The 14,880-nt window shown below is 38.4% G+C and overlaps 2 protein-coding genes across 2 annotated transcripts in view; one reads left to right on the forward strand and one right to left on the reverse strand.

Annotated features, from left to right (window-relative positions):
* The window catches only part of TTC3 (tetratricopeptide repeat domain 3), a 123,784-nt gene extending 110,869 nt beyond the window's left edge, over nucleotides 1-12,915 (reverse strand). The window contains exons 1-9 of the mRNA XM_015417716.1: nucleotides 12,854-12,915; nucleotides 12,237-12,282; nucleotides 11,331-11,469; nucleotides 9,499-9,586; nucleotides 8,779-8,832; nucleotides 7,621-7,744; nucleotides 5,800-5,885; nucleotides 5,315-5,409; nucleotides 4,336-4,398 (exon numbers count right to left, since the gene is read on the reverse strand). Coding sequence (XP_015273202.1) covers nucleotides 4,336-4,398; nucleotides 5,315-5,409; nucleotides 5,800-5,885; nucleotides 7,621-7,744; nucleotides 8,779-8,832; nucleotides 9,499-9,586; nucleotides 11,331-11,469; nucleotides 12,237-12,282; nucleotides 12,854-12,892 — 734 coding nt within the window. The 5' untranslated portion in view covers nucleotides 12,893-12,915. The remainder of the gene's footprint in view (nucleotides 1-4,335; nucleotides 4,399-5,314; nucleotides 5,410-5,799; nucleotides 5,886-7,620; nucleotides 7,745-8,778; nucleotides 8,833-9,498; nucleotides 9,587-11,330; nucleotides 11,470-12,236; nucleotides 12,283-12,853) is intronic.
* A 1,575-nt stretch (nucleotides 12,916-14,490) lies between these two features.
* Nucleotides 14,491-14,880, forward strand: part of PIGP (phosphatidylinositol glycan anchor biosynthesis class P) — a 6,803-nt gene continuing 6,413 nt past the window's right edge. The window contains exon 1 of the mRNA XM_015418624.1: nucleotides 14,491-14,641. The gene's annotated coding sequence lies outside the window, so the exon portion shown is untranslated. The remainder of the gene's footprint in view (nucleotides 14,642-14,880) is intronic.

Here is a 14,880-nt window from a genome sequence, read left to right on the forward strand (position 1 = left end):
AACAAAGAAGCCAAGATTTAATGTACAATTGATGCAGTGTAAGAAAGAAAGCGGCGGATTTGCAATACCAGATTGGGAGTCTTACCATAAAGCTGCCGCGATGGTCTGGATAAAGGAGTGGGTAACACTTTCGAATAACAGATTACTTAAATTAGAAGGTTATGACTTGCCGCGAGGATGGCATGAAACTCTCTGGTATGATAAAGAGAAGAAGTATTTTGAACGTCACTATGTGAGAAGAGCCCTGATGAAAATATGGAGGGAAGTTAGATTACAACATTATAAGAGGATACCCAGATGGGTGTCGCCTATAGAGGCAATAGAAATCCCAACCCTATATTTTCATGGAAATAGATGTTCATATGATAATCTTTTGGATAATAAAAATAATTTAAAAACAGTAGATACAATGAAACTAGAGAAAATAGAGTTGTCTTGGTTACAGAATATGCAATTAAAACAAAGGTTTAAAGAAGACCAAAAAATAGGATTTTATGATAAAGCAACAAATATAGACAAGATATGGTTTACGGCTGAGACACAAATGATAAAGAAATTATACAAAATTTTGCTGGAAGGGAAGATTAAAGAAGAAATAATATGGGCCAGCTTAAAACGATGGAATAAAGATCTAGGGTATGATATAGAACAACATAAATGGTTAAAAGTTTGGGAGACAAATATAAAAATTACTAAAGCAGCCTCATTTAAAGAAAACATCTATAAAGTGGCACATAGATGGTACCTATATCCTTCGAGGCTAGCAAAGTATAATAAGAACTCGACAAATGTCTGTTGGAAATGTGGCCAGAGTGTTGGCACATACTTCCACATGTGGTGGAAGTGCGGTAAGGCCAGCAAATATTGGGAGATGATAAGAATGATGTTGGGGAAAATTTTGGGAAGATCAATACCTCTGAAACCGGAGATATTTTTGTTAAATATTATACCCGAAGTCGGTAAAGAAGAAAAGATATTGCTAATTTATTGTTTAACAGCAGCCCAAATGTGCTATGCGAAATATTGGAAAAACCAGAAAACGCCCGACGAACTTGAAGTGATACAAAAATGGTTTGAAGTTGCCGAAATGGACAAATTGTCGGAACTGCTTAAAGGGAAAGACGAAGAGACAGCGAGTAAAAAATGGGAGAACCTACTTAAATGGAAAATGAAGTATAAGGGTTAGGGGATAATTAAAAGATAAACACAGGCAAAGTTGATGGCTGTGTGCCCATCTATGGAAGATATTGTGTCTGTTACTTTATGTATGTTATGTGGGGTGTGGGTAATGGGATAAAATTAATAAAAACTTTTTTGAAAAAAAAAAGAATATGTAACACTACTAAAGGATATTAAGAAATATCCCCATCCTGCATAGCTGATGTTTTGGGGGAGAGCAAACCTATCCAGAAATGCTGTCAGACTCCACATCCAGGATCAGCCTCTCTCTCTACCCAGGCACCTCTATCTTGTCTGGAAGAAATTTCAATTTACTTATATCTAGCCCTTCACTGAATCCAAGCATTGGTTTAGCCCTTTCTACCACCTCTCTGGGTTTTGATGAAGACACAGAAATGTCTTCAGCATACTATATATCTCCAGAGGATCTGTCTGAGCAGCTTCACATAGACATCAATGAGCACTTGGGACACAATCAACCTCTGTGGCACCCCACACATTAAAGGACACACTGTGTTACAATAGTTCCAAGTACCATCTTTTAGTACCTACCTTCTAGGAAGGAACAAGCCCAGCATAGCACAATGCTTCCCAGGTCCCTCACCACCAGGCAATCAACAATACCATGGCTGATCGTATTGAAAACCACTGAAAGAACATGTAGTGACATGTTCCCCAGTCAGTCAACTGGCACAGGTCTAATAAGGCAGCCCAAGGCAGTTTCTGTGCCATAGCCAGGCCTGGATCTTGACTTAAATAAAGGATCTGGATACTCAGTTTCATCTGGGAATGCTCGAAGCTGTTCAGCCACAACATTCTTCAAGATTTTCCTGACGAGGAGATTGGATACTAGCCTAATTAGTCTGATCTATGCTACCCAAAGGTATTTTCCTTTAATTATGGTCTAATGAAGTACTGCCAATATATCTTATAGGCAGCAACTTATAATAGACCCCATCCATTGTATCAGACCCTCAGGGTCCAAGTAGATCTCACAGGTCATATTAAGTATTCACATCTCCAACTTAACCCTCACAAGGAAAAGTATCCACATGAGCCTGATATATACTCCAGAACAATCAGCAAAACTGTTAAAATGAAGTATGTCAGTTTGATGCAAGTAATTTTACCCACATAGTGTTTAGCAAACTGGCCATGACAACCCAAAGAGGACTCCATTACTGTGCATGGGAACCAGAATATAACAGGCCTCTGACAACCTAGACTGCATCAGCAGATAGCTCTTAATGAACAGAACCATGTCAGAAATGTATTGTTTGCTGTCTTCACCACCATCAAGTCGGTTTTCCAAGGCATCATAGCCTGTGTTTTGTGACTCAGCTTGTGTTTTTATTGACCATATTATGAACCATCATCCCCTGTGCTTCAAAGCTTCCAAATAACCTATAAGCCATATGACAAACTAGGCTTCATCATTGGTTAGAGGACACATAATAGCTATTGTATCAACAGGACACCAGGCTTCATGAGTCCAGAGACCTAATAGAGCTTCTGTACAACTGTCAGCCATGTCAGCAGGAGCCTGATATATACTCCAGAACAATCAGCAAAACTGTTAAAATGAAGTATGTCAGTTTGATGCAAGTAATTTTACCCACATAGTGTTTAGCAAACTGGCCATGACAACCCAAAGAGGACTCCATTACTGTGCATGGGAACCAGAATATAACAGGCCTCTGACAACCTAGACTGCATCAGCAGATAGCTCTTAATGAACAGAACCATGTCAGAAATGTATTGTTTGCTGTCTTCACCACCATCAAGTCGGTTTTCCAAGGCATCATAGCCTGTGTTTTGTGACTCAGCTTGTGTTTTTATTGACCATATTATGAACCATCATCCCCTGTGCTTCAAAGCTTCCAAATAACCTATAAGCCATATGACAAACTAGGCTTCATCATTGGTTAGAGGACACATAATAGCTATTGTATCAACAGGACACCAGGCTTCATGAGTCCAGAGACCTAATAGAGCTTCTGTACAACTGTCAGCCATGACAGCAGGAAATTCCCCAAAAGTTGCCTGGATCCTGGTTTTCCATATCTTCAGATGCCAAATAATTCACTAAGTTCACCCTTCTACTCTTAGGGTGCGTTCAGACGGGGCATTTACAACGGTATAGGTGCCGGTTGGAATCGGTGTACTTACCGGCATTCACACGTAGAACATCTGCCTTCCGTCCCTAAAGCAAAGAGCTTTAAACCAGTGTATTCTGCCACTAGGTCCCCAAGTGGTGGTATCCTGAGTGCACCGGTTGTAACCGCTTTACCCCCCGTCTGATCACTCTCCACCATTGTAGAGTTACTTCCGTTCGGAAGCCCAAGGCTTCCGCTTTTCGCCCGCCATTTTTTTTGTTAGGTCAGCGATATGCGCTTGGGCGAAGCTTCACCCCGGCATTTGTTTAAAAAAAAAGAAAAAGGTCATTAGTTTAAGGTTTTAGAGTCCGGGACCTCAGGGAGGCCAGTTTGGGCTTTAAACTTTAAAGGTAAGTCCTCTCTTCAGGGCATGCTTTTCGGGATGGAGTGTTTTGCGCATGCGCGAAGATCACCATTCTGTGGGTGGCTGCCTATGCGCATGTGCAAACTGAGTTTTAAAAAAAAAACACCAACACCCACTGTGTGTGAACGGGCATACAGCGATGGGCTTCGCGGACAGGAGGTAAGTGTGATTGCGTTTCAGCCGGCATAAACTGCACCGGTTGAAACCGGTGCAATTTATGCCGGCCGAAACGCCCCGTTTGAACGCACCCTTAATGCCCTGACCTGGATAGCCCAGGATAGCCTGACCTTGTCAGATCTCAGAAGTTAAGCAGGGTTGGCTCTGGCTAGTATTCAGATGGGAGACTTCCAAAGAATACCAAGGTTGTGACACAGAGGCAAGCAATGGCAAACTACCTCTGAATGTCTCTTGCCTTTAAAGCCCTACGGGGTCACCATAAGTCAGCTATGACTTGATGGCAAAAAAAATAAGTCTTAATAAAAGATAATAGATCTATATAACAGTAAACATATACAAAGCAAAAGTTTATCAGTTGTTTCAGAGCTTCTTAATACAGCTTAGTTTTAAAAGCACATTTTGCATTTATTCAAGTAACTTCATATCTTGAAATTCCAAGGAGGTGGGGGGTGTACTTACTTATACTGTCCCGTTCGTAGAAAACACAGGGCCCGGTTGCCATAAAGAAGGTGATTCTCAGGCCTTAGAAAGTTAAATGGCAGTTTATAAAATGTAAAAAAGATATGAACTCAAAAACTATGAAAAATGTATTTTACATTTTTTCCAAATTGTATGATTTGATATAGTTAATGTAAAAGATAATATTATGACCTAATTTCTACACCAGACACATGGTTACCAAATTGGTTTCAGCCCTGACAGATTTTTATTCTGCTGCTCTGTATCTCCGCTGAGAAGGAAATCTTTTTTTTTTAATTAGATTTCCATAGAGACTGTCAAAAATTGCCAATGCCGACTATATTTCAAGTCGTCATGGCGGGGTATTGGGAAAAGTTTTCAATTAGCAATAATCGCGCCTCGGATTAACCTCATTGGCTACGATACTGCCACTGCGCAAAGCTGAAGAAGGAAATCTTTTTAAAAGTACAGAAAAGGCTGAAAAAATAAGAAAAGGTACCCACCACTTTGGCTTTCTACCCTACCCGAATTTCTGCTTTAAATACTCTTTTAAAAAACCCACATTTTCCATAGATAACAACAGACCATATTGGGTTATTCAAGATTAACATAATACTTAGACTTCTTAATGCAGCTTAAAAATTGTAACTGAAAAACTCTGGTCTAAATTCAATGTGGCTAGGACTCTACCATTATAAGATGCTGCTACTTAAAACAACTGATAAGCACTGCCAACTAAAAGCAAATGGGCAATTTTAGGAGAAGCCAAATCCTTTCACTGTTTAAACAACACTGAGATTCCATGAAACCCTGCAGCTCCTTACAGGCACTGTATATGCCCTACATCAGAACAGTATTCTTCCTATTCTTCATAATATTCTCAAAGATTTGTCCCTCAGGAGACTACTTTCTTTTTTGGACAGGAGAGTTCTAATAATATATTTATGTATGTTTATCAAATTGCAGATTAAGTTCTTACCAAAGTTCTACAGCTTTTGTATAGGAGGCAATAGCAATTTCAAAGTTCTCTTTAGCAAATTCTTCATTTCCTCTTTTCTTCATATCATTACTTTTCTGTAATTAAACATATAAAGAATTCAAATTAACTCCAACTCTTCAGGTTATTCTGTTACATTTAAAAATGCACAAGAAAGGTGGACTAGAGATGTGAAGGCCTAGAAAAAGAAATGGAAAAACTCAGGAAGGAGTTCCCTCCTTCTCCCAAGAACATTTTTTTCTTTTTTTCCAGTGGGAAAATTAGGAAATTTGGGGTAGCACTGAAAAAAAACTTCTATGAAATATTTTCTCTTAAAATGATTGTAATGGTTTTAAAACAAGGTTTAAATGTCTCAAATGTTTGAAATGCATTAGTTTACAGAAAGAAGAAAACAGAAAAAGGCTGCTTCTACATTGCAACTTAAAGATTGTTTATAAGATTAAAATACTAAAAAGTTTTAATCTTGCCTTTATACAACTTTCACAGTGATGCGATTCAAATTCTTCTACTAAATTGTAATCCTCCAATACAACTTTACTTATATAATGTTTGTCTGCAAAGAGAAACAAAGCAAAATTAATGCAACAGGTTGACAGTTGAAACCCACCAACTTCTGCACAAGTTCTCTAATTTTACCAACCTGCGGACCTCCATTTTGACTAAAAGGTTTCACAGAACCCCAAGCTCTCTCTGCCTCTCTTGCTTGCACCCACGCAACTCCTTTACAAAGTACTAGGGATGCCAAAGTGAATCTGTCAATTCATGCAAGCTCAACATAGGCCACCTTCCTCAAACAGGAAGAACTGTATCAGCTACACTTTAAAAGCAGAGTTTTAAATAAAATATTTGTAGTGTCTGTACATGGGCTTTACAGTCAGGTCTTGGAGAGCAGCTGACTCTATAGGGCCATAAATCAAAAGGCCCAGGTTCAAGTTCCAATCAATTTCACCCCTTTACTTTCAGGGACATTGTACCAGACACAGCAAGAAACTTCCTTACTGGTTGATAACTTCTAGCTAGAGGCCATCTGAATGGGGGTGAGAAGGGTCCTGGAAAAACTTTCAGAGCTGTTCATAGAAATGGGGATGAAGGGTAGTGACACACAAAATCTGAACTCCTGGGAAAACTACCAGTGGCTATTATTGTCTATGGATGAAAACTGGCATTTCACTACCTCTAAGGTGAAATAATTTGTATTAGAAGGCAGAGTGAAAACCATATACATTTCATACCTGAAATACCCATGATAACTGCATTAGAACTGTTCTTTATTGTTACCACACAACCAGTTAGTTCTTTAGACAGAGCTACTGATCCACAGCAACCAATAGGTGCATTTTCTTACTAGTGCTCTAAGGTGATTTCGAATCTAAGTGACTGAGGACAGCAGAAACAGCAGCTCTATGACTTCTCATGGTTCCAAAGATGGGGCATCCAAAGCTGTTCCCTTCCTCTGAGGGAGGTGAGTACCTGTCCCCACTCCAAGAAAATGGAAAGGACTCCATTTTTACATTAGCAAGACTGGCATGAGAAGGGTTCATCTGCTGTCTTTTTAAAAGACCTGTGGACACCGTGAAGTACTCTCACTGATCACACTCTGTATCCAACCGTGTAGTTCAGACATCAGTAATCACAAGAAGAACAGATTTTCACCACATTTTCCTCCTGCTGCAGCCCCAACCTAACCCCTAGAAAGATGATCCCTGGGGCTGCAGAAAGTGCATGGGCTAAATTCTCCCCTCTTCCATCTTCTGTGTTGAATAAGGAGGACATCCTTCCAATACTGGCTTCCATCCTTCCATCTCTATGGCTAGACAGCTGTGAAATATGGTGCTAGCTGACAGACAGCAGTTGCTGAATTCAGATGTCACAACAAAGTACAATTAATACAAATGGTGGTAAACAAACCAGCTACTATCCCTAGTTTGAACTGCCAGTTTGGGAATTATCTACATCTGGAAAAAAATGTCCATTTACAGTCTTTAACTGCAAAAATAAAGAAACAACTTGATATCCCTTCTTCTATTTAGAGACTGACTTCCTCTCACTACAATTTAGCTTAAAAGAAAAGGGAAGTGTAGGGTATCAAAACATAAGCATACAAAAAAACAAAGTGTTCCTTAGGTAAAAGTTACATGGTCCATATAAAAATCAATTTAAACTGGAGCCAGAAAAATAAAAGATAACAGTTACCTGTACAGGAGTAAGTTTAGATAGGTGTAGGAACAATCATAGGTGTAGGAACAGTCCTTTTCCCACAAACTGTTCTATATTTTATATATACTTACATTCAGCAAAAAAGGCTTCTAGAAAAGGCCAACAATAGTTTCCAAGAGTTTCTAGTTTGTGTAAAATCCCAATGTCATCTGCATATTTCAACCATTCAAGGGCCTCCGTTATGTTAAAGAGTCTCTATTTCAAGTAAAGAAAGGAAGCCAGTGTCGCTTTAACTATGTGAAACATCATTATGAATAGTACTTAAAAATTAAACAAACCCACAGAAATACTGCTGCATACACTGTTTGTAAGGAATGCCCCATTTGTAGGGTGCCTGCATTGATAGACAGCAAAGCAGAACTACATATTTCATAATTTTATGCATTCATACAAGGAAAACAGGATGCTTGACAGCTTACATCACCCTAACAAAAACACTAATTAACCATCCCTTTCAAGAGATCATACCAGCCATAAGACAGAAAAAATTACTAGAACAGTATTCCCTAAAAATAGGTTATTTGTAGGAACTAGTTTAATTTTCAGCTTTTGATTGCCACTTGAAAAGTTTGTCTTTACAGCAATTCTTTATATTGACAGATCATGTTTTTCATACTGATATATTATGTGATCTGATTCCTCAACACCCCAGTACTACCACAGCCAAACAGTATTTATTTTCTCCAACAAATTTCTCTGCCTTTCAGTTGATAACTTTACAGATCTCTTAACAATGGAAACTACAATTATATATTTCCAGAATATTTATATTACTACAGAAATTATAATAAATAGTAAACTTTGTACGTGGAAATCTCATTGTTTTTGTAGCCTTTTTATCCAATTTTGTGGGGGAAATGGCATACATGGGAACATTCTAAGTCATTCTAAGTCAATAGCACACTATTGCTTGCAAAAGTGAAGTGACTATGAAAATACAGACTCTTCAACCTATGCATGAAGAGGCTGCCAATATCCCTCCTGTGTTGTGGTAGATTGTTAACCAGTATAGCAGCTGGATTGTTAAGCTTTGTTTAAAACCAATGGCTTCTAGTTGGCTCCTGTGATCGACACAGGTTCATATAATTCTGGATAATTATGCTTAAATAAAACAAAACAGCTCCAAGCTGTTATACAGACTGGACATTTAAAACGCTTTTGGTGGATATTCTTACAAATAAAAAAAAGTATTCTAAGTGTTTGGAAACAAGAGTTGAAAACAAACTTACACTGTCTATTTCATTTCCAATTTTCAATATGCCTTTGACGAAATGTGGAACATTCTGGAAAGGGGGGGGGGGAGAGAAAAACCGATTTAACACAATTTTCTATACGAACAACATAAGTAGAGCCTGCTCCATCTAGTGCAGTAAAGTATTTTATACAACAGCCAACCAGTTGCCCTGGAGGGCCAAACAAACAGGGTTTAGAGGCTAAGGCCCTAACCTGATGCCACCTCCTGCCACTGGTGAGAGGTTTCCTGCCTCTGTATATGGAGGTTCCCTTCACTCACCATGGCCAGTAGCCATTGATTGAGCTATCCTCCATGAATCTGTCTCCCTTTTAAAGGGGACCATCACTACATTCACTGGCAGAAAAACCCAGTTCAATTACTAACTGAGTAAAGAAGTATTCCTTTTGTCTGTCCTCAACTTATTTCCCAACAACTTCATTGGTGCCCCCAAGTGCTAGTATTATGGAAGAGGAAGTAAAAGCTTCCTCTATCCACTTTCTCCACTCCATTCATAATTTTATAAACTCAGCTAAAATGGCTCATTATAAAACCATGCAATATCATGAACCATTGTGAAGGACAAGCAAATAAAACTTTAGCACTGTATATCTGAGATACTAACAAAAAATGCTGTCATCTTCTTAAAAATTCTCTAAACAATTAATATTTATGTTGTTAGAAGTGCTAAAATTTCAGATAAGTAGTAGTAGCTTACTGCGTATCTTTTGGCCAGGTCAGTAACATCTTCTAAAGTCTCCATTTCGCTCAGGCTCTCCAAACCTAGCTCACAGAAGTGAGTTTCGCTTAAATGTAAATACAGTTCATTAATTGACATTCTCTAACACTTACCAAAAAAAAAAAGCCAGAGGAAAATATGGTCAAACCTCCTAAAACAGCAGATTCTGAACAAGAACTAACTGTGACATTTGTTTTTTTTAAATGTTTATTTACACACACAAACCTGTTTGCCAACAACAAAACTAAACCTTCTGATATAATCTCTTATATTGGATATGAGGTTACCATCCTGTTATGGTAATGTTCCTTCCATCCAGAAAAACAAAACAAAGAAAATACATAAACCAGTATGAGAAAAAGCATGAATAGATAAAAAGAAAGGAGAGGGGGGGGGGTGCTTCCTTCCAAGCTGGTTGAGACTTAACATAATTTTCACTGATCCTGTTTCTGAGAAATAGTATCATCTAGTATAATACTCAATGCCTTATTCAAATTTTCAGGTAAGGGTGCCTATCCATTAAAGAAAATTCTTTAATGGATAGGTACCCTTACCTGAAAATTTGAATAATTCTCTGAGCTATAATCTGGAAATTGCATTAAATAAATTATAAAACTATTCCAAATTATCTGAAAGTCATCTTTCTTTTTTCTCCCCTGAATTAATCTATTGTTTCTCTTCAGATCGCATAAATCTTTCGCCCTTTTTACCTCTTGAGATTGATTTGAAAGGAAAGCGTTGAAATATTTTTCCCAGTCCTTATAATTAAATAGTATTCAGTTCTATTTCCCAATTCTTTTTAATCATCTGCACCAGAGTTTGTCCCTGGTTTAATATCATCCTATATATTCTAGTAATCAATTTCCCCTCTTCTTTATCTATATTTCAAATTAATTCTTCAAATTCAGTTAATGGTCTGTTTGTTTGATCTTCAATTTCCTTCTTTTGGCAAAAACTTGTAATTTGATGTTGCAACAGCCATTTAGTCCCTTCAGGAATCCTTTGTTCAATCCAGAGTTGACTACTATTACTATTTGTACTATTTGTATCCATTAATATTGATTAAGAAAATAATCTCTGCACCTAGAACCATAATTTTTTGCTAGAACAAATTTTGGATGGTACAGAATGGGGGGTCAATGGAGAAATCCCTGGGTATAATACCTTTTTCCATTTCCTCCATACCAAATAGAGCCATGGAGGGTTGAAAGCAAGTTCAACTTTATTTTTTTTACAAAAAACTTTATCATATAATAAGTGAAATCCCCCCATCTCTTTGAAATTAAATCTAACTCTAGCCAACCTATTTCCTTGGAGAAGGACAAACAGGGGATTAAATGTTTCAATTGAAATGCATCATAATAAAAGGAGTTATTCGGAATACCCCTCCTCCTTTTCGCCTTTGTCACTTGTATCTGCAACCTGGCTTTGGAATACACCAGAAACTACAGGCACTCTCCGTTAATTTAAATAATATACTAAACATCAGTAATCAACTAAAGCACTGCAGTTGGTACTGCAACAAGTAACATGCCAGCTTGTAACTGTGACCTGATTACAAAACTGACTGTTAACATTCCAACTCTCTTCATATTCTTGATGTTCTAAAATGTAAACAACTCTATTTTGAAAGTGATATTTTCTAGAGGCTGGATTTTGTAACTAAATAAATTTAGTGTCATAAACTGCTGTTATAAAATTCTATTGCAAGTTTGAGAGTATGTGCCAAAATGGGAAATACAATTTAAATAAATATCTGTGTACAGAGTGTAAAGCAGAAATTTAACAAATGCAAAAAAATACCTGCTTACCTGAGATCTCCATTAAATTTTTCATTGAGGTTATGTCTACGTTCAAATAAAAATGGCCAAAAGGTGTATATTTTAATCACATCACAATATTTGTGCAGCTCATACACTGGCTTATTACACCATATTGTCCAGATATCATCTGAAGAAAAAGAAGCATGTGGTGAGTAGTGAGTCTCAATGAAGCTCTACTCACTAAAGGCTACGTTTTAACCTTTACAAACATGTTGCTGTCTTTCTTGAAGAATCACCCTTTTTACATAAGTATACTTGTTTGGTTGTGTTCAGTTAGGGTAGGTCTGAATATAATCTAGTTAGTTTGGCATGATTTTATTTGAGATCTGTACAAAAATGTCTTCTTCAATGTTTATATACAACTGTGACACACTCAGCATGGTACAGTGGTTAAAGTGTCAGACTAGGATCTGGCCAACCCAGGTCCAAATCCCCACTCTACTATGGAAGTTCGCTGGGTGACCTTGGACCAGTCACATGTTGTCAGCCTAACTGACCTCACAGGGATGTTGTGTGGATAAAGGAGGAGACAAGAATGATGTAAGCCATTTTGGGTATCTGTTGAGGCATGAACAAAGTAAATAAATCAACAAACTCCCATTGTCAGAGATCTGAATTTGGCCGATTTAATATTAGCATCCCCCCAAAAAATACAAGGTGTGGACTCTTGGTTTGGGCCCTGCGGGCTAGCCAATGTCTGTGGGGGGTTGGAAGAGACAAAACAACAGCCAACAGAAACCACAGGGTCTTAAGATTTGAATCAGTGTTGAGGCACCAACACAAGATACAACATTACTATATCAGTACACAGAGTAGCAAAGCACAGAGTTTGGTTATTAAGTAAACTACAAGGAAATATTTTCTTTTACTACCATGCATTGACGTTTTATTTACCTGGTTTGTATTTCTTTGAAGAACACTTCTCGAATTTCTCAGAAGCCTACAAAACAATGCAGAGATTTATAGATCTCACTGTAAAAGCAAACTGAGAACAGAATTTAAGATCTGTTTACATTTAAGTAATAATGAACTATCTGATCCAGCAGCTGGTTTTGAACATGTCTCAGAATATTAATTCTCTCAGATTAGTATGAAAACATACCTAACACCCAAAGTGTTGTTTTCTTTTTGAAGAACACCCATCTACCAAGGATGGCTGTGCTCTGAAAAGCCTCTTTTGTCTTAAAGCAAGGCTGAACGTGCTGTTTATCTACTGCACAGGAGGACTTACAGTGCAATAACACTTTTTTGGGAGTAAGCCCTGCTAATAGACCTGATTAGGATTCTGAGTAGACTTCTTGGCACAGCTAAAGAAAGGGTTTGACTGTTGCCCCAAACATGTAATACTTTTAGATTGGGTAGCCGTGTTGGTCTTAAGCAGCAGAATATGCAATACCCTTGTTATCCAAATAAAAGATGTGTACATTGTAAATGGGGAATATAAAATTCATAGCTAGTAAGTAAGTTTCATAAGGCAGTAAGAAAAATCAAACATCTTTTGAACCACTTACCAGTGCACAACATGGTTTAATGAAAGTACCATATAACATGATGTCATGGATTTGTGCTTCAAATGTATAACTAAAGAAAGGGTTTGACTGTTGTCCCAAACATGTAATACTTTTAGATTGGGTAGCCGTGTTGGTCTTAAGCAGCAGAATATGCAGTACCCTTGTTATCCAAATAAAAGATGTGTACATTGCAAATGGGGAATATAAAATTCATAGCTAGTAAGTTTCATAAGGCAGTAAGAAAAATCAAACATCTTTTGAACCACTTACCAGTGCACAACATGGTTTAACGAAAGTACCATATAACATGATGTCATGGATTTGTGCTTCAAATGTATAACTCTCCATGCTGCATGTTCCTGAAAAGAAAACAGAAATAACAGAGGGATACTGCAAGAGCAGAGGCCACCATAACCCAACCTGCCAAAAGATTTTACATTTTGCATACATGATATTCATTCCATACACTGTATATTGTTACTGGAAACGTGTATATTTTCTCTCGGTCCTTTGGGCGTGCTGGCTGCACTGAAGACCTGCTCCCATTTTTCACTTGTGGTCTCTTGGCAGGGTGGAAACCAATAACTATGTTTTATGATACTGACACAATACAGTGATTGTTAGGATGCAGATTTGCTTAAACTGATCAAGGTGGAATTACATGTCTCCACTCTAGCAGAATATTGCAGAGAACAATCCTTTCCAAGAGGACTGAGGCTTAAGACCCTGGGCTTGTTTAACTATGACCAAAGTGGGCAGCAATATCAAATAAGTGTTCAAATAAACATGTTGCTTCTCAGTCAACAGTCCAATGAAAAACTGAATATGTTAATGCTTTGTGTGCATGATATTCTATGTTTTACATTGTGTACATGACATTCATTCCATGGATTGCATACTGTTTCATTACTGGTGATACATGTGCACATTTTCTCTTGTTTCGTCTTTGGAGTTTGTACTGGCTGCACTGAGAACTGGTTCCTCTTTGTTTATAAGTATTTAGCCATAATCAAATCATAAAGTTATTAATAACAACAACAACAAACACGAGCAATCTGGTAAGACCTCTGGAACAAGACCATGCCAGGCAGAGTTGAAGAGATTAATCACTCCCCTTTGATATATCCCAATAATGGGAAAATCTGTATCTGCTGGATTCTGCCAACCAAACATCTGTTAAACACAACAGAACCTGAAAAATAATACCAACCACAAGCAAAGTTGCATTATTCGGCAAAGGAAATAGCCAAAAATAAGATTCCCAGTTTGGCACAATCCACATAGGTGGACATGAGTTTATATGGGGGGGGGGGGTTGTTTATGGGAATTCGAAGAGGCCCAGAGAAGACCACTGGAAACCAGAAACCAGAGCGGCGTCTATACAGCCGCACAAAGAAGGGCAGGAATCAGCCCTTCCATCGTTTCGCCTACTCTAAGGAAGATGCTAGACTCGAGAACTGAGACAGAGAGGAATGAAATTGTCATGTAAGACACCGCAAATGCATTTTCTCTCCACAGTAACTTCCAATGGAAAACGCGAATGACTTTCATTCGATGGAGACGCCATTCCGGGCCCACGCTCTGCCACCCGAATGCAACGTTTCATGCATCCGACGACGTGGCGTCACGAGGGCCCCAAGATGCCGCGAGGCTCTTGGGCTTCTTGCTTGCAGCGGACCAACACGACTGCCCTTTTCGGCTTCAACACTGCAGACTTTGCAAGCCACACAGGGTAAAGCCTCCAACTCTGGGTTCGGGAATACCTGGAGAGCTGAGGATGGAGCCTGGGTGAGTGGGGTTTAGGGAGGGACATCGGTAGAGTATAATGCTATCAGTCCACCTTCCAAAGCAGCCATTTTCTCCAAGAGGAATAAATGTTTTAAATAGATAAGTAATGTATGTAGATCAGTTATCACTCCAGGATACTCCCATTCCCCACCTAGAGGTCGGCAACCCTACAAAGACAAGAGGCCTCTCGCGCACTATCGGAAAAGGAGGAAGGGAAGCCTCGATGAAAACAGAAGCAA

Source organism: Gekko japonicus, unplaced genomic scaffold (assembly GCF_001447785.1).
Source record: "Gekko japonicus isolate JY-2015 unplaced genomic scaffold, Gekko_japonicus_V1.1 scaffold242, whole genome shotgun sequence".
Taxonomy (NCBI): Eukaryota; Metazoa; Chordata; class Lepidosauria; order Squamata; family Gekkonidae; genus Gekko; species Gekko japonicus.